General features: G+C 56.4%; 2 protein-coding genes across 16 annotated transcripts; one reads left to right on the top strand and one right to left on the bottom strand.

The window, feature by feature from the left end:
• Window positions 1–1515: 1515 nt before the first annotated feature.
• Window positions 1516–13667, top strand: PCGF2 (polycomb group ring finger 2). Of its 15 annotated transcripts, none has more exons than XM_042255912.1 (12): window positions 1516–1661; window positions 3322–3445; window positions 7232–7279; window positions 7693–7828; window positions 8387–8483; window positions 8774–8829; window positions 8912–8962; window positions 9140–9278; window positions 9453–9507; window positions 9595–9693; window positions 11468–11548; window positions 11977–13667. In XM_042255912.1, the coding sequence occupies exons 3-12, from the start codon at window positions 7265–7267 to the stop codon at window positions 12352–12354; spliced, it is 1107 nt and encodes a 368-aa protein (XP_042111846.1). In that variant the 5' UTR covers window positions 1516–1661; window positions 3322–3445; window positions 7232–7264; the 3' UTR covers window positions 12355–13667. The 15 variants fall into 15 exon arrangements, with proteins under 15 accessions (XP_042111846.1, XP_027830420.1, XP_027830419.1 ...); XM_060394875.1 differs by having other exon boundaries at window positions 1637–1981; XM_042255910.2 differs by lacking the exon at window positions 1516–1661 and adding an exon at window positions 2325–2394.
• A 475-nt stretch (window positions 13668–14142) lies between these two features.
• CISD3 (CDGSH iron sulfur domain 3) lies at window positions 14143–17111 on the bottom strand. The gene is made up of 4 exons (XM_004012823.5): window positions 17015–17111; window positions 16647–16682; window positions 15963–16082; window positions 14143–14474 (listed from the first exon to the last, which is right to left on the bottom strand). Exons 1-4 carry the CDS (start codon window positions 17060–17062, stop codon window positions 14295–14297), a joined length of 384 nt encoding a protein of 127 aa, XP_004012872.1. The 5' UTR covers window positions 17063–17111; the 3' UTR covers window positions 14143–14294.
• Between the last annotated feature and the right edge of the window lie 556 nt (window positions 17112–17667).

The following is a 17667-nucleotide window of genomic DNA, read 5'->3' as shown; positions in this document are numbered from 1 at the left end:
CCCCGCCCCCGCCCCCACTCGGTGGGTGTGGGCCAAAGGCTAAAGCTGGGGTCACTTGGAGGCCAGTGTTCACAGGTCTCCCGGTCACTAGCCAAAGGGTGAAAGCATTCAGTCCGGGGGCCTCAGCTTCCGATCTGCCTGGACTGCCAAAGAGGAGAGAAGGAGGAAGAGGCAGGCGGGTCCGATCCTTGCTGAAGATTTCGTTTCCTAATTTCCTAACTTGAGCCACCCACCGCCAGTGCGCTTAATGGCGCTTCTGGCCGAGTAATCGAGCTCTTTGGAGCGACTGACATAATGACCATCCCTAATAAATCCTGAATAACGAATACGCAAATCGACCGTCCTAATGAGGCGGGCCCACCGTAGTCTCCATAATGTAATATCGATCGGCTTCCCCGGCTCCGGCCTCAGCTGCTGCTCCTAGCTCTTCCAAGCTCCCTGCTAGTTCTCTCCTCCCGGCAGGAGCCACTGGAGACCGAAGCCCGGAACCACGGTCGGAGTTGGCGGGCACCAGCGGCCTTTGCGCTCGCCGGGGCGAGCGAGGCGCACCAACAGTGCAGAGCTCAGAGCGCGATCGGCGTGCGGGCGAAAAATGCGGGAATCAGTGCCCCGCAGAGAAAAAGCGCGGGCCCACTTCCGAGCCCCGGCGCCCCGTTTTCGAATGCATTCGGGTCTCTCGCCTTCGGCCAGATTATTGTGTCCCGGGCCCGGAGCCTGAGCTGCCGTCCTCAGCTTGCCTCCCGACCCAGGTTGCGTCCCGTTCTTCGCCCAAACACACCTAGGCGCCAGACTCCACCACGGCAAACGAGCCCCGGCCGCGAGATGGGCCCCCAGGCCTCTGCCTCCGTCCTCCCGGCAGTTGGCGCCCCTGAACAGGCCGGGTTGGGTCCCGGACGCAGCGTTTTAGAGCTGGTGATCGGGCGGCCGAGGGGGTCAGGGGGTGGGAAGGAGTCGCTCGTTCTCACTCATGCAGTTATTAATTTCAAGGGAGTGTCACTTAGAGTGAATGAAAATAACCCGGACGCGTGGCCAGAGGCGTCGCGTCCCAGCCCGAGCACAGCGCCCTTTGGTCGAAGCCGAGACGTGGAGGACTGTAGAGAGTCACATTTCAGCCGAGTCCTCATCTCACCAGTTTCCAGGCGCCCCAGCTAGGGGCGAGGACCGCAGGGTCTGGGGGAAAGGGGTGCGCCCACATATTTTGGGGACAGAGGTTAGTTGAGGAGGATAACAGAGAAGAGAATTCATCCTCCAGGGTCAGGGGCTGTTGAAAAGAGTGAGGTCGTAGTCTAGTTTTGGGGGGCCCGGCACCGCGTTGGGGGCGCAGCGCGTTAGCCTCTCCCCCACCTCCTCTTCCTCGCTCCGCAAACACCCTGAAGGAATGAGGTCACGTGGGTGAGTAGTGGGCGGGACCTACTCTTGTCTGGAGGAAAAAAGCCATTTTGTCCCCCCCCTCCGAGTCCCGGTCCCTCCCCTCCCCCCTCGGTCCCCTCCCCTCCCCTCTCTCCCTCCCACCCCAAACCGCTTTCACAAACTCCTTTCTTACCATAGGTTTCTCCCCTCCCGCCGCCCGAGCGAGCGACACGGCTGCGGCCCCCCTCCCCTCCCTTCCCTCCCTCCCTCCCATCCCCCCCTCCCCGAGACCCACCGGACCCCGAACCCAGGTAAGCGGACGCAGTCTCCCCTCTCCTCTCCTTCTCCGACCCTGTAACCATCTGGGGACTGGGACGCGGGCCGGCACATCCTTCTTTACAAACCCCTGCCCGGGGAGGCTCTGAGCCCGGCCTGGTCTCGCGTCTCCGCCCCACCCCCGCCGGCCCCTCTCCTAGCTCGCCCCGTCCGCCTTTCTTTCTCCCTTTTTTCTCTCCCCTTTTCCTTTTCCTCCCTTCCAAGATGGCCGAAGTGGGTTCCCCCTTTTAACGATTTGGCGTCTCCTCGACCACCACCTCTTTGTGCTGCAGCCCCCCTAGACCCTGCTCCCGAGGTAGCGAGGGGGAGGGTCCGAGGCAACCGCGGGGCTTTGGGGCTCCGCGCTGGGGCGGATCTCTGTCCCCCTGGCCCTCCCCACGAGCTAGAGCAGCCCCTGGCTCTCCCCCAGTACTCCTTTCGGTCTGGGGAGGGGTCGCTCTCGCTTTCATCCGTGGGCACTTAGGCGTCGTGGACGCGCGAGGACTCGAAGCCGGGAGGAGGGGGACGAGCTTTTCGATCGCTGCGGGGCCGGAGGAGGGCGCTCTTCCCTGCCGGGCCCCGTCCTCTCGAGCACCTCCCCCAGTCGCTCCCTTTTCCCCCCAATCCCGGGACTGGGCGCCCCGCCCCCTCCCCGAACCACCTCAGCGGAGCCTCTTTCTCCGGAACACCCCTCCTTGGGGCCCCGCCGAAAGTTTGGCTCTAGGGAAGGTAGGAGCGGCCACCCGGTAACTGGGGCCTCTGATCGTCTGACCCAGGCTCCTGGGGAAGCCGGGGTTGGAGGGGGGTAGAAGGAAGATGGGGAAGATTTATCGCAATATTTCCTAGCGCCCGCAGAGGCAGGAGGGGTTTGGCCGCCTGGCCCCACTTGCACTGGGTAGCCCGACTGCCCCTCCCTCCCTAGATCCTCTTGCTTCTAGTGCTAAGGGGGTGGGACCCCTCAACTAGCAGACAGCCCTGCTCCCCTGTCTCCACGGGGGGCCCAGCATGCCTCTCTCCCTCCCCCACTGCCCCCATCTGCCCAGAATTGCTCCGGATGGCTTGAGGTAGGGGAGGAGGCCTGGGGATGGCGAATTTTTCTGTAAATATTGTGGAGGCGTTGCCCCGCGCTTCCCCCTGGTCTTTGTCTCTCAGAGACCCCCCCGCATCTCCCGCCGCCCTGCCTTAGTCTCCAGGGCTCCCTGAGGCTGGGGTGGGGTGGGGAGGTGGTCTCCTGGTTGTCTTTCACTCCGTTCTTACGCCTCCTTCTCTGGGCCTCTTGCAGTTTGTTCCTGAAACTCTCATTTCTCTTCTTCCTCCCCCCTCTCTACTCTGTTCCAAGGTGTTAGTACTTGGAGAAGGAACATAAAGAAAGCTCTGTTACAGCTTTCTGGTGGGGAGGTTTTCCCAGGGGTTTCTTGGTTTGGAGTTGGGGGTTGAGGTCTTAGAGCTGTCTTTGGAATAATGCAGGAAACAGGCCCGAGGTAAGACTCAGGACTTGGGATCCAGAGAGCGCGTAGCTGGGTGGGGTTCAAGTTGAAGTCTTTTGAGGGGGTGCTCTCTGCTGCTCCTGGTCTTCCCTGGAAGATCTTGGTTGATGGAGCTGTTGCCATGGGAATGGAGAGAGCCTGAACACGAAGAGGTGACATCTTTGTGCAGGTTGGATGCCCACCCCACTCCTCCAGCCTCTGGCCCCCAGAGTGGAGGTTACGAGCCGTACTGCCTTTGTTGCCGGAAGAGTTCTGTTATAATTTACCCTGGGTAGACCAGGGATGCACAAAAGGTTAGTGTGTGTTTGCAGCTCTGGTTTCAGGCAGGGATGTCAGACTGTGTGCTTCTTGGGGTGGGTGGGAGTGGTTTGTACATCTGGCAAGCGTGGGCCTGGCTCTGGTCTGGCTCTGTGTGTGATGGGGTGTGTCTGTGTGTGCGTCTGGCCAAGCGTCTGGCCGTGTGTGTTGTGAGTGGGAGAGGAAAATGGAGGGGGTGTGTCTGGCTGTGTGTGCATATGTGTGTGTGTGTATCTGGCAGTGTGTAACTGTGTATATTTTGGATATTTGTCTTTGTTTGATCTTAGGACGCTGAGAGGTGGGAAGGGGAGGGAGGGTAGAGTGAGCCCGGCTTCAGGAGACTAGAGGACTCTTTCGATGCTTCTGGCAGGAGGAGCCCTCAGGGTCAGGGATCAGGGGACACTGAGAGTTTGAGGGACCCAGGCAGACCTCCACCTCCGGCTCTCTCTGCACAGACGCAAATCCGCAGGCTTCCACAGCTGAACCCACACAGCTGGGAGAGGGCTGGACTTCTGGGATCCAGTACATTCTGGAGCCTTCCACAGAGCCTGCTTCCCTACCTGTATTAGGGAAGTTGGGTAAGGCCATCAGCCTCTGCCCGCTCTTCCTACTTCAAAGAGAGACTGTGTCCTCATGGTTATGTTTTGACCCCGACGGCTCACTGAATGGTCTTCTGATGGAACCTGGAGTCCTTCTGCCTGCGTGGATGGAGTCAGACCAGGCTTATTGATTCCTTAAATGAGTGGGAAGCCTAGCATGGGTGCCAGTCTGTAAAGAGCACTGGAATAGGAGTCAGGCTCTGTCTAGTCCTAGGACCGCCACTGGGTGGCTGCTTGACCTAAGACAAGTCACCCGTTTCTGAGCTTCTTCATCTGTAAAGTGAAAGGACTGGACAAGATGCTTTCTAAGATCCCTTCCACTTCTGTAATTTTAGATGTCTGGATGTGACCCCGAGTGACTCTTCCCAAGACTTGGAGATTTTCTAGTAAGGGAGTTGGGTGAACTTCATGTTGGGGGAAAGCAGAGCAAAGAATCCTATAGCTGAGAATCTGAAGGAGCAGAAAGTCATCTCTGGGTTATCAAAGATTGGCTATTTCTCAGGGAAAAAAAGAAAACACAAACTGACAAAGAAGTCTGAATTAGAGGGGAGCTTCTAGAATAAGCCTGGTTAGAATGGAGATATGGGGGGTTGGTTCAGTGAGTAGGAGGCTTTGAGAAAGGGTAAAGACTCATGCCAGACTTGGATGACACAGAGGAGTTGGGGTTGAGTCCTGGGTGATCAAGCTCCTTTCCTGCCACTGTGGCTGAAACCTGGGGGCCAGGAGCAAGGACTGTTCCATCATCATGGGGCCAGATGAGATTGAAGGGCTTGGCCCCCAGTTGAGGGTGGGAGACAGTGCTCAGGTTCGCTGTGGGGATGTGGTTAGAACTGGCCCCCAAAGCTGCTCAGAGCTTCCAAATGGCACGGTCTCCCTTTTCTGCTTCTTGGGACTTGTCTCTTCCTTTCTCTCTTAGGCTCTGCCCTAAGGTGTTTGGAGCTGGAGGTCCAGCCAGTTGTAGCTGGGGAGGAGCTAGGTGTCAGGTGTGGGGCCCTGAGGCCTCACGGGGTGGGGTTGAGGGGGCTCAAGGAGAAAGACAAGGAGGATGAGGGAACTGAGCTCCTGTTTACAGTTGTTCTTGGCACCTGCTGGCAGGGCCCTGCAGGTAACCATGGCAATCAGGTGAGGAGCCAATCAGTGCTTCTCCCCACCCCCAGCCCCAGAGGTAACAGTCTGAGGCCCCTGGAGATGGGAGAGGAGAGCAGGGAGTGTGGCAAGGGGGCTCATTTCTTGAAGTGAGAGGGAGGAACATTTCACTCAGTAAGCACCACAGCTCTTGCCTTCACCCATGCATCCAGAACAGAGCTCGAGGGGTAGTCTGTCTGAATTCTCACAAGTGCTTGCAGAAATAAGAGGGTGAGCGTCACCGAGCTCCTGCATGTTGAGGCCACAGTTGGCCTGGCAGGACCTGGATGAATGGGAGGATGGGAACTCTTTTTGTTTTGGCTGTGCCTTGCAGCATGCGAGTAGTTCCCCCATCAGAGATGGAGCTCACGCCCCCTGCAGCAGAAGTGTGGTCTTAACCACTGGCCCACCAGGGAAGTCCCTGGAAGGGAGTTCTTAAGAGCCAAGTGTCTGTTTTGGAAACACAGTGAATATGTGAATGAGGTGGCTAAGGCAGTGTGAAGCGCCCACATGTGTGTGTGTGAGAGAGGGAGAGAGAAGAGGGCATGAGATTTTCCAGTTGCAGTCTAGACCCTTGGGCTTCCCTGGTGGCTCAGATGGTAAAGAATCCGCCTGCAATGCGGAAGACCTGGGTTTAATTCCTGGGTTGGGAAGATCCCCTGGAGGAGGGCATGGCAATCCACTCCAGTATTCTTGACTGGAGAATCCCCATGGACAGAGGAGCCTGGTGGGCTACAGTCCATGGGGTCACAAAGAGTCAGACACAACTGAGCGACTAAGTATACACAATCTGATCTGGACCCTCAGCATTAGCAAATCCCTGAAGTTTTCTTCCTGGCTGTGTACATACACGCACACACACACACATACATGACAGGTAGTCACACGAAGTACCTTTGGAGGCCCAGCAGCATCTACGCACCACATGGATATTATACACACTCAGCGAGTTAGCCACTTGGAGTCTGTCCTCTGGATGGTTGTAATAATATTTGGGCATCTTGCCAGGGGTTACTATGGGAACAACCAAACTGTATAGTAGCCAGCAAGGTTTCTACATAATTATGAAGAGGGGACCCATGCAGGGAGGGCTGGCTGAGGGGGCGGAGATCCCTTTCCTTCCTCAGGCAGGTCTGGGCTGCTGCATGCATTCTGGCTCTGGGCTTGCGTGTTCCCCTCTGTCTGCCCTGCAGCTTGGTGTCTCTCCCACATGTGGTCTTTGTGTCTCTCCCTCTCTCTTGGTCTCTGGACAGCCTCTGTTGGCTGTTTGGGTCCTGGCCAAACTCATCCTGGGGTCTCTATAGTAACTGCTGATTCCCAGCTGTGAATTTCGGGTCCTAGAAAACCCAATGTGTTGGCTTTAGAAATCTTTCTGGAAAGGAGAGAAGGATGTATGTTGTAAAAGAACTCTGGGGGCTTGGCTGCCCTCCCAGGCCCCACCCCATGGGCTTTTCCTCTGGGAAAGAGAAGGGAGGTACCGTGGCTGCTGGCTACAGGTTGGATTTCTGAACTAAGAAGTAAGCACATCAGCTAGTCCAGACCTGGGCTTTGCCTGTCCTCCCTGGACCCAGCCAGGGCCTGGCTAGGCGCTTGGTGGGCTGTGTACAGAACTTTCTGCCCGGCTTCGGCAGGCCTCCCTGACAGCCTATAGCCTGTCACTGGGCAGCTTGTGGCCAGGTCGTGGATGGGAGAAGATGGGTGGGTGGCGGTGTCCACATTCGGAGATTCCCGAGTGTGCCTGGGAGGGGCGCCATGCAGCAGGCCTCCATCGGGGCATGTGGTGGCCTCCCTATGGAAGCCACAGTAGCAGTCGCTTTACCCAGACCCTCTGCAGTTACCTGCAGAGTCTGGGACTGGGCCAGGGGTCAGGCTGGAGCTGTGTGTTCCCAGCTTTGGGGGCCTAAGGACCATCCTCAGTATTTCCTGCTTGAGCTCCAGGCCTAGAACCTGTGCGGTCAGCATGTGGTGTGTTTCCAAGGAGCTGCTCCGGGGCCGGGCCAGAGCCCAGGGGCAGTTGGTGGGATGCCCTCTTCAGACTTAGGGTGTTCATTTCCCCAGTATTTCCACGGAAGGAGGCTTCCTGGAGCAGTGATGGGAGGAAGGAAGGTAAGATGGAGTAGAAAGACTCAATCAGAAGGCTGAGTTTCCTCATAGCTCCCAAGGAGTTCACTTGTATGTATATAAATTGAGATGGGGGAGATTTTTAAAAACTCTGGTCTCTTCCATTTTCCCGCCTCCCCACATCATCTGGAGAGTTGAGTGGTACTTCCTGTGGTCTAACTGCAGTCTTTCTGCTGCTCCTGAGATAGAACCTGAGCTTGTTGCTCAAGGTCACAGGAATCTCCAGAGCCCTCAGTGAACACTCAGAGAGGGTCAGAAAGAACCACCTCAGTCTGGCTTTGGAGGGAGGAGGGGGGGCCATGGGCCCAGGGAGAGATGTTGCCTGTGGAACAGGTTGAGTACAGTGTGGGAGGAGCTCTTGGATCCCGGGGTTCCTGATTCCATGTTTTATTTCCCAGGGTGACACCCCCCACCCCAGCATCATGCATCGGACCACACGGATCAAAATTACCGAGCTGAACCCTCACCTCATGTGCGCCCTCTGTGGGGGGTACTTCATAGATGCCACTACCATCGTGGAGTGCTTGCATTCCTGTGAGTTGGGGTCGAGGGCTGCTCCTGGGGTAGGTGGCCTCTGCCTTGAGGAGCAAAGGTGTCCAGGTGTCTGGTGAGGGTCCCAGGTCAAAGGGAGACTGCCTGGGAGGAGACTGCAGGGTTCAGCCCAGGAGTTCATTTGGGGGACTTTTACCTGAATCTCCGTTCCCTCCTTGAGTCTCTGTGGATAACGCTGCACCCCGTGAATACAAGGTGCCCTGGTGTGCACCACGGTCTTGTAACTAGGAGTCAGGGAACTGGGAGGTATCTAGTCGGTTGGCTGTTGATTTGTTCTGCAAGGGGGTTTGGAACTTGGGACTCACCTTCATGGTACTAGACACTGGCTTCACGCACACACACACATCTGTCCTGCCCCAAGGATGGATAAGGGGCAGTTGCCATCTGGAGAACAGGGCTGCGTTGGGTCTTTGAAAGGGCCTGAGTTGCGGGAACATGGTGGAGAGGAGGGGATACCTGGGCCTGGGCAGGGAGTGTGGGGGCTGATCCTGGGTTACAGAGGGGACTCTGACTCTTCCTCGTCTCTCCACACCCCCCAAGTCTGCAAAACCTGCATCGTGCGCTACCTGGAGACCAACAAGTACTGCCCCATGTGCGATGTGCAGGTCCATAAAACCCGGCCGCTGCTGAGCATCAGGTGGGCCCGGCACTTCCTCCTGCTCCCGCCCATCCTCTGGGGCAGCTGCCCTCTGTCTCCTCCCTCCTTGCTTCCTGAAGCCAGGGTGGCAGGTGGGGGAGGAGCATCGGGCATGGACCGTCCCTTGGGGTTGATGTATCCAGCTGAGAAATTCTAGAGAGGTAGAGACGGGGCCTACAAGGACCCTCATGCCTGGGCCCTGGCTCTCAGAAAGAGAGGTGGGAAGAGGGGCCCTAGGCTGGAGAGTCAGGGTGAGATGGTTGCCGACTGGCTCCTATGTGTTTTTTCAGATCTGACAAAACCCTTCAAGACATTGTCTACAAATTGGTCCCTGGGCTTTTTAAAGGTACCTGCACCCTTTGTCCCCCTGCCACCAGCTCTCACTGCCCAGCCTGTTGCTTCCCCTGAGCCTGCTCCCTCTCTTCCAGATGAGATGAAACGGCGGCGGGATTTCTATGCAGCCTACCCCCTGACAGAAGGTGTGTTCACATGTGTGCACACGCGGCCCTCCCCCTGGCACTAGGGCCAGAGGCGTGGAAGGCCAGTGGGCACCACTGTGCTGCCTCCCAGCCCGGGGCTGGGGGGAGGGCTGGGCTCACTGCACTGAGCTCTGAGATCCCTGGGTTGATGCTGGGGTTCCTGTCCCTGCTCCTAAGCTGAGCCTTCTCAGCTCGCTCCTTCTGCAGTCCCCAACGGCTCCAACGAGGACCGTGGTGAGGTTCTGGAGCAGGAGAAGGGAGCTCTGAGCGACGACGAGATCGTCAGCCTCTCCATCGAGTTCTACGAAGGTGTCAGGCAAGTCTGGCCCACACCTAGCCCTTTCAGGGTCCTAGGCAGGTCTCTTCTCCCATGCCGTCCCCATTCCCTGGGAGGAAAGGGCACTTCCGGGAGGGCCTTCCAGATGTTTGTGTGCAGTTAGGTCCTGCCTGCTCCAGGTTTTCCCTTGTTTCATTCCTTCTCCTTCTGCAGAGACCGGGAAGAGAAGAAGGGCCCCTTGGAAAATGGGGATGGTGACAAGGAGAAGGTGAGTGCTCGGGCCTGCCCGGAGCGGAGTATGGGCTGGGGGAGAGTGCGTGGGGTGGACCCCAGCCCTTGGGCGCCTCTTCCCCAGCAGACAGGTGTGCGCTTCCTGCGGTGCCCAGCAGCCATGACTGTCATGCATCTTGCCAAGTTTCTCCGCAACAAGATGGACGTGCCCAGCAAGTACAAGGTGAGTCCCTGGCCCCTTTTGTAACGTGAGTCTTGTTTGTGGGGGTGTCTGACAATCTGTGCATCCTAGTCGTGGTTCATGGCTGGTTTGGTGTCACCAAGGGCTTGCATGTTGTGTAACAGCCTGTGTAGAACAGTAACTGAAAACACAATTCAGGTGGGGCAGTCTGCTTCTGCTGAAACCAGTGTGCAGAGGTGCATGGGACCAAGATAGTGTGTGTGTGCGCATGTTTGCATGCTTAGAACTACAGCAGAGCTGTGTATGTAAAAGCTTAGGGCCATATCTAGGGCCAGCTGGCTAGTCTGAAATTCCCAAGGAGCTTTAGGATATAGCTTTTCAAATCTGAACATATGTATGATCCCCTAGAGGTCTTGTTAAAATGTAATTCTGACTGAGTAGACACTGTATTTCTAGAAAGCTCCCAAGTGCTTCTGGTGCTGCTGGTCAATGGACTGTTGAGGCTCTAGGACAGTAGATCCCAAACTTTGCCACATGTCAGAATCACGTGAGGAGTAACTTCTCAAGATTAAAACTCGATTCACGTCTTAGCAGTTAAAACAATCTCTGGAGTGGGATCCAGGTGCTGGTGTGATTCCACCTTGTGCATTCTCCCTGGGGCCCTTCTGTGCCTGTTGGCTCCTCTGGAGAACATGCCAGAAATAGAAAGGGACCCAGAGCACTGTGTGGATGGCCGGGGGTGGCTTGATGATGTGGGCATCTCTGGATCCCTTCCCACCTGCTGGTCAGGAGTTCAGTTCAGTTCAGTTTAGTCGCTCAGTCATGTCTGACTCTGTGACCCCATGAATTGCAGCACGCCAGGCCTCCCTGTCCATCACCAACTCCCACAGTTCACCTAAACTCATATCCATCGAGTCGGTAATGCCATCCAGCCATCTCATCCTCTGTCGTCCCATTCTCCTGCCCCCAATCCCTCCCAGCATCAGAGTCTTTTCCAACGAGTCAACTCTTCCCATGAGGTGGCCAAAGTATTGGAGTTTCAGCTTTAGCATCATTCCTTCCAAAGAACACCCAGGACTGATCTCCTTTAGAATGGACTGGTTGGATCTCCTTGCAGTCCAAGGGACTCTCAAGAGTCTTCTCCAACACCACAGTTCAAAAGCATCAATTCTTTGGCGCTCAGCTTTCTTCACAGTCCAACTTTCACATCCATACACGACCACTGGAAAAACCATAGCCTTGACTAGACAGACCTTTGTTAGCAAAGTAATGTCTCTGCTTTTCAATATGCTATCTAGGTTGGTCATAACTTTCCTTCCAAGGAGTAAGCGTCTTTTAATTTCATGGCTGCAATCACCATCTGCAGTGATTTTGGAGCCCCCCAAAATAAAGTCTGACACTGTTTCCCCATCTATTTCCCATGAAGTGATGGGACTAGATGCCATGATCTTTGTTTTCTGAATGTTGAGCTTTAAGCCAACTTTTTCACTTTCCTCTTTCACTTTCATCAAGAGGCTCTTTAGTTCTTCACTTTCTGTCATAAGGGTGGTGTCATCTGCATATCTGAGGTTATTGATATTTCTCCCGGCAATCTTGATTCCAACTTGTGCTTCTTCCAGCCCAGCGTTTCTCATGATGTACTCTGCATAGAAGTTAAATAAGCAGGGTGACAATATACAGGTCAGGAGTTATGTTGAGACAACTCTGAGAGGAAGTCAGATGCACCGGGCGACCTCAGAGGGATGAGGGATCACCTGCCCAGAGCCTCTTTGCCGAACAGCTGGCTCCTTGAGCCATCTGCCCTTGTCTCCTCCAGGTCGAGGTTCTCTATGAGGACGAGCCGCTGAAGGAATACTATACCCTCATGGACATCGCCTACATCTACCCCTGGCGGCGGGTGAGTGGGTGGGGTGGTATGAGATGGGGCAGGGCTGGAGGGACTCTGAGCCATTACGTGGGCCACCCTGCTCTAATCAGAGACAGTTCATCCCTCGTCTCATGGGCTGGGCATGTCCAGGGTGGCCTTCCAGACCATCTCTCACTGATGGCCTTCCATACTCAGGAGGAAAAAAGGATCCTTGGGCAGACCACGTGCAAATTTGGGTGGCCGCAGAGGAGTAAACTTTGCCTTCTGCTCTCTGGCCTCCCTCTGCCTTTTTTCTCTGTCTCTGGTCTTACCCATGCTCTCTTCCTCTCCCGCCTTGCTTAGTCCCACCTGTGTGTCTCGTCCTCCCTTTCTCCCTGTTTGGGTGCTATGGGTGAAGGTGGGTGGCTGCCCCATTAGCCTCTTTCTCCTGACACCCTCCCCTCCCCTTCTCCCTGCAGAATGGCCCTCTCCCCCTCAAGTATCGCGTCCAGCCAGCCTGCAAGCGACTCACCTTGCCCACAGCACCCACCCCCTCCGAGGGCACCAATACCAGCGGGGCATCCGAGTGTGAGTCAGTCAGTGACAAGGCTCCCAGCCCTGCCACCCTGCCAGCCACCTCCTCTTCCCTACCCAGCCCAGCCACCCCCTCCCATGGCTCTCCCAGCTCTCATGGCCCCTCGGCCCCCCACCCCACCTCCCCCACTCCCCCTGTGACAGCCGGTGGGGCCAGTGCCGCTGCCAACGGGGGCGCCTCAAACTGCCTGCAGACACCATCCTCCACCAGCAGGGGGCGCAAGATGACTGTCAACGGAGCTCCTGTGCCCCCCTTAACTTGAGGAAAGGGACCCTCTCCCTCCTTTTCCAGCCATGCCTCTCCACCCCTCCACTTTTTCTGGGCCCCGTTTTTCCACCTCTTCTATTTTCCCCAGCTCCTCCCACCTTAGGGGTGGGGGATGGGTTTTATAAATAAATCTATATATATATGTACATAGGAAAAACCAAATTATACATACTTATTTTTTATGGACCAACCAGATTAATTTAAATGCCACAGGAAACAAACTTTATGTGTGTGTGTATGTGTGGGGGGTGGGGTGTTCATTGTTAGGGGGTCTTGTGGAATTCTCTCTGTTCTTTTTGGGAGTGCCTAGAGGTGGAATTGGAGGGGCCACTTGAGGCCCAGTATCACTCTGCCCATCCTCCTCCTGTTTCCCAAGACATATGGGGTGCTGAGGGGCCCCCACCAACCCCCAAAACTTTAGGCACAACTCTAATTGGCTGTGTATGGGGTCCACTCTGTTTCTTTCCCCCTCTTGGCTGCTGTCCTACCCTTACCCTGATCAGTGCCCTCCCCCCACCATTGTTGAATGTTCAGAGAATTGCAAAGACAGTGCCTTTTACAAATGCAGCCTATCGCCTGGTTTTGAGGAGCAAGTGGGCAGTGGAGAGGGCATCTCCCTTACCTCCTCCTCGTGCAGTGGGAACTTTGTATAAAGAATAGATAGTTTTGCCTCCCCCCTCCCCTTGCCCCCAACGCCCCCATGTGTGTGGCCTTTGCATCATATATCTTGGGAAAAAGAAGATTCAGGCCACAGGAGGCCTCAGCCCTTGAACTTCCCCTGTGGTGTTAACATCGTGAACTGCTTCATTCCTTCTCCCCCGCCGCCACCCAGAAGCCCGCACTAGCAAGGCTGCTGGGGCAGTCTCTTTGGGGGCTGGAGTGGAGAAGTGGAGGCAGGGTGACCTCAGATAAGCACAGACCCCAGATTTGGCCAAAGGCAAGCAGTTCTCCAGTCCCCTCCCCACCCGCAGCTGAGGCCAAGTCAGGAAAGAGCAACAGAGATATATCTAAAAGCACGAGACAGAGCCTGTAAGGTCTGACCTCAGCTCCATCCTGAGGAGTCCAGTGGTCCACCCCCGAGGGATAGATCCCAGGAGACCCCTGCCCACCTGTTTATCCTCCCACGTACAAAGATCGGATTGGGGAGGGGAGGAGGCAGCACTCTATCACAACTACATGTTTGGGGCCGGGCATCCCCCAGTGGGTTTGTCTGTGTTCGCACCTTGTCCTGTGTCTGAGGTGCTGTGGCTGTGCCCTTCTGCCCTGGGATGTTTGTATCTCTGGCTTTAATAAATGCTGCATACTCTCCGGAGCCTGTAGTTCTTTGGGACAGAAGGGACCGGAAGGGTGGTCGGGGTCCTCTGGCCTCCTCTAGTCTCTGGGCTCATCCTGCTTTGTTGCTGCTGCTGCTGCTAAGTCACTTCAGTCGTGTCCGACTCTGTGCAACCCCATAGACGGCAGCCCACCAGGCTCCTCCATCCCTGGGATTCTCCAGGCAAGAACATGAGTGGGTTGCCATTTCCTTCTCCAATGCATGAAAGTGAAAAGTGAAAGTGAAGTCGCTCAGTCATGCCCAACTCTTCACGACCCCACCAGGCTCCTCCGTCCATGGGATTTTCCAGGCAAGAGTACTGGAGTGGGTCATCCTGCTTTGGGAGACCCCGTATAGAATGAATCTGAATTGTCCCCTCCCTGCAGCCAGTCTGGTGTCCCCAGCCCAGGTTAAGATCCTGAAGGGGGATAGGTCTTGTCCCTCACACCTGTGACCACAAGAACACCACTCTAGGCTAGCATGTCTCTTTAATACCATCTTCACCAGCAGGCATCAAAGCCAGGGCCTGTTCCCAGCTGCGCCAGATTGGAGACCTTGGGTTATCGGAGCAAGCCCTTCACAAACCGGCTATAGGTGCTGGGATCCCTGGGGTGAGCCACCCCTCAGAGTGGGGAGCCCAGTTCTGCCCTCTGCACCTGTTCACTCTTGTGGGTACCATCGCAGTATGGGGGCTTCTGGGTTGCCTTGCAGGTACAGAGCGCCACCGTGCGGGTCTCCTGGGCCTTGAACTTCAGTGGGGATAGGCCAGTGCGTTTGAAGAAGTGGGAGCCATCACAGAAGGGCTAGTGAGGAAAAGAAAGAAGTCAGAGAGACCCAACCCTACCTGCTGGGGCAGGGCAGCGCTGGGAGGGACACAGGTAGCTGAGTGACACTGACTGACTTTTGTCATCTGTAAAGTGACAGTGATCAGAGTAATCTCAAGAAAATAAAATGCATAAAGGTTTATCATGCACTCTGCCAGTAGAAAGTGTTCAGTAATTGTGTCCTCACAGGAATAGTTTCTGGGGGACCCAAGAAGAGAATTTTCAAACCGAAATGGTATCATTTCGAAATGATACCTTAGGTGTCAGCAACTTTTATACTGATAATGTTTTTTTGGTTTTTTTTTTAATGGCTCTGAGTCTCCATTGGTTCATGACATTCATTTCGTTTCCCATGTTCTTAAGGTACAAACTTCTCTGAGTGGCCTTTAAGACTGGGGTATCAATTTTGTTTGGCTCCAACAAACAACTGGGCATGTTCGGGGGGAGTGGATGTTGCGGGGAGTGGGGTGGAAGGAAGGGGAGAAGGTGAGGTCCGATAGCAAACTGGCTGCCTGCTGTGAGCATCTATGCCCTTTCACCCTACAAGGTGTTCCTACACAGCCTGGGTAATGGAAACAGGCCCAGACAGGTGGTTTGCTACTGAGTGGCAGAGCTGGAGCCAAGGCCTCTTGCCCTTGAGTGAGGGTGGGGTAGGAGGGTGGATGGGAGAAGTGTGCAGATAAAAGTCAGCAAACTGGTCCCAGAGGGCAAGAGGCAGAGAGACACAAAGGGCCTGCCGGTGCCAGGGCTCACTGGCAGGCAGCAGAGCACCATGCCCATGAGGACCTGCTCAAAGTTCACAGCAAATCGGTGGCAAAGCAGGACTTCGGGCCCTGGGCTGCTGACACCACATCATGCGGTCTGGAGGAACACAGTTCTGAGCCAGCTCAGGAAGGAAAGGGGCCCAGAGGCTAAGAATGTGGGGCAGGTTCCTAAGGGATGGAAGGCTCCTGGGACAGGAGAGAGGGGAGCAAGCAGCCAGGATGACAAGACAACAGGAGACCAGGGAAGTCACAGAAACTGAAAAAGGGAGCATTTTCAGGAGCAGACGCCAGGAAGGGGCACACTCGGGACAGAGCGGCTGCTCAGAGTCTTCCTGATGTTGGGGTCTGAGGCCTGGGAACCCAGAAGCTTCCCAGGAGGAAGGAAAGAGGGGAGAGAGAGAGGCAGGCAAGCCTTTCTGGGCAGAGCCTGGAGCCTCTGAAGAGTACAGAAGAGGACAGAACTCTGGCCCCACCCGCCTGGCCCTAGGACTCAGTTTCTATCTCTTTGTCTCCATCTTGAAGGGTAGATGCAGAGAACTGGGAGCTCAGGGCTGGCTGGAGAATATCCCCACCCCTACCCTTGTGATCCCTCGGGTATAGGTGGGAAAAAGGAATGTCTTGAAGGGGAGTTCCTGGGCCATACATAGTGTCCCCAAACCACAGGTGTGACATGTCAACGGGGAGGGGGATACAGGTCTCTCACCTGCTTTGTGCTGCGGCCACACACACACCACCTGTAGGTTTTCCCAGCCACCAGCTTCACCTTGATGGGTGTTTTTAGGGCCACCACGGACTTGGCTGGGGTTTTGGGGAACCATCGGGCCTGTGGCAGGGAAGATGAAAGGTCAGCTTATGCCCTGGAAGCACTTTCTTGCCTGTGGCCATGTCCAGCTTTCGCAGGGCCCTGGCTGGTGACAGGCTTTTTCTGCATGAGGCTGATCTGACTCCACCCTGCAAGGACCACCCACCCCCTCAAAACCATGAGGCCCCCCAAGCTCAGGATAGAGAAGAGATTTCAAGGCCACAAAACCACATACGTTTCAGGGTCCAGGCTTTCCCTTCAAGCCCTGGCTCTCACCCTGGTGCCAGGGGTGGAGGGCCAGGATCCTGCCAGCCTTGGGGAGCCAATGGCACCTGGGACTCGGTTTATCAGGTACCGGGGTCCCTCATGCAGAAGCCTGCTCCTCGTCCTCTGCCCTCAGGTCACCCCATCTCCCCTGAGCCAGGGCGAGGTGGCCACAGACAAGAGTCTCAGGCTGGAGTTTACAAAGCAGGGCTGACCCATTCTGGTTTCCTCCTCTGGTCTCTACCTCGGTGGTCTCTCTGGGCCTGGGGGACTCGGGTGGAGGGAAGGGGAAACAGGGCGGAGTTGGGGGGTACGGCTTACCAGCCAGGAGGTGATGTCCCGTCTCTGGTTCAGCGTCTGCAAGGCAAGCAGGCATCCGCGGGGCGGTGATTTGGAAACAGAAAAATAAACTCAATGGAAAGCGGAAGACTTCCAAAGGGAGGGAAGAAACCGCAGGGCTTAGGCGCGCGTTAGAAATACGAAGGTAATAGGGGCTTCCGAGAGAGGAACGGGAGTTGCTGGGGGAGGTGCTGGCACCCAACGGGCGCTCAGGGACGGCTGCAAAGCACCAGGCGACGCAGGGGTTTGGGGGAAGCTCAGCCTAGGGACAGGGTCGGAGAGGCGGGGCGATGAGCGGAGGATGGTGGAGCGGAGGGCAGGGGAGGGGGCCCGGCCGCGCGGGTGCTCACCCAGGCCGCCGGCCGCACTAGCGTCCCCACGCCGCGCACGGAGCCCATGGCAGCCCCGCTGCCACCACCGCGCCGGGCCGGCTCCGCCTCGCGCCCCGGTCACCTTCCCGCTTCCCCGCCTCCCTCCGGCCCAGCCCCGCCTCGGCCCGGAAGACGCCGCGGGGTTAGCGCGGTGCGGGCCGCGGGCCTGCGCGGGCCGTCCAGCCCCAGCTGCCGGAAGTCGGGCCAAGGAGCGGGCCCAGCAACCCCCTCGGAGCCCCCAGGGTGTGGCGGGCTCTCCGGCGCCCCCTTTGGTACCCGCGTGTCTGCGAAGGACCTGCGCGGAGCATCGCCGCTCGTTTCCTTGCCTGCGCCTCCCGGCGACCCCCTCCCGCCTTGTGGGCAGGGACTTGCTGGGGGGGCCGAGGCCGTTTTCTCTTGCCGAGCCTTAAGACAGTGCTTCTAGAAGTGCGGTGTGGATATATCTCATCACTTATGGAGTTTTGGTTTTTTTAAAAATCAGATTCCGCCTGGCCCAGACCTACACATTACGTTCTTATAAGTGGAGCAAAGGTATCTGATTTTCAATACGCAACCTGGGTATTTTGTGCATTTTGGTCTGTGAAGTACTATTCCAAATACTTAAGGAAATGTTAGTAGACCATCTGCCCACC

Source organism: Ovis aries, chromosome 11 (genome assembly GCF_016772045.2).
Source record: "Ovis aries strain OAR_USU_Benz2616 breed Rambouillet chromosome 11, ARS-UI_Ramb_v3.0, whole genome shotgun sequence".
Classification (NCBI taxonomy): domain Eukaryota; kingdom Metazoa; phylum Chordata; class Mammalia; order Artiodactyla; family Bovidae; genus Ovis; species Ovis aries.
The sequence above is the reverse complement of the archived record's forward strand: the minus strand, read 5'-3'. Positions and strand labels throughout refer to the sequence as shown.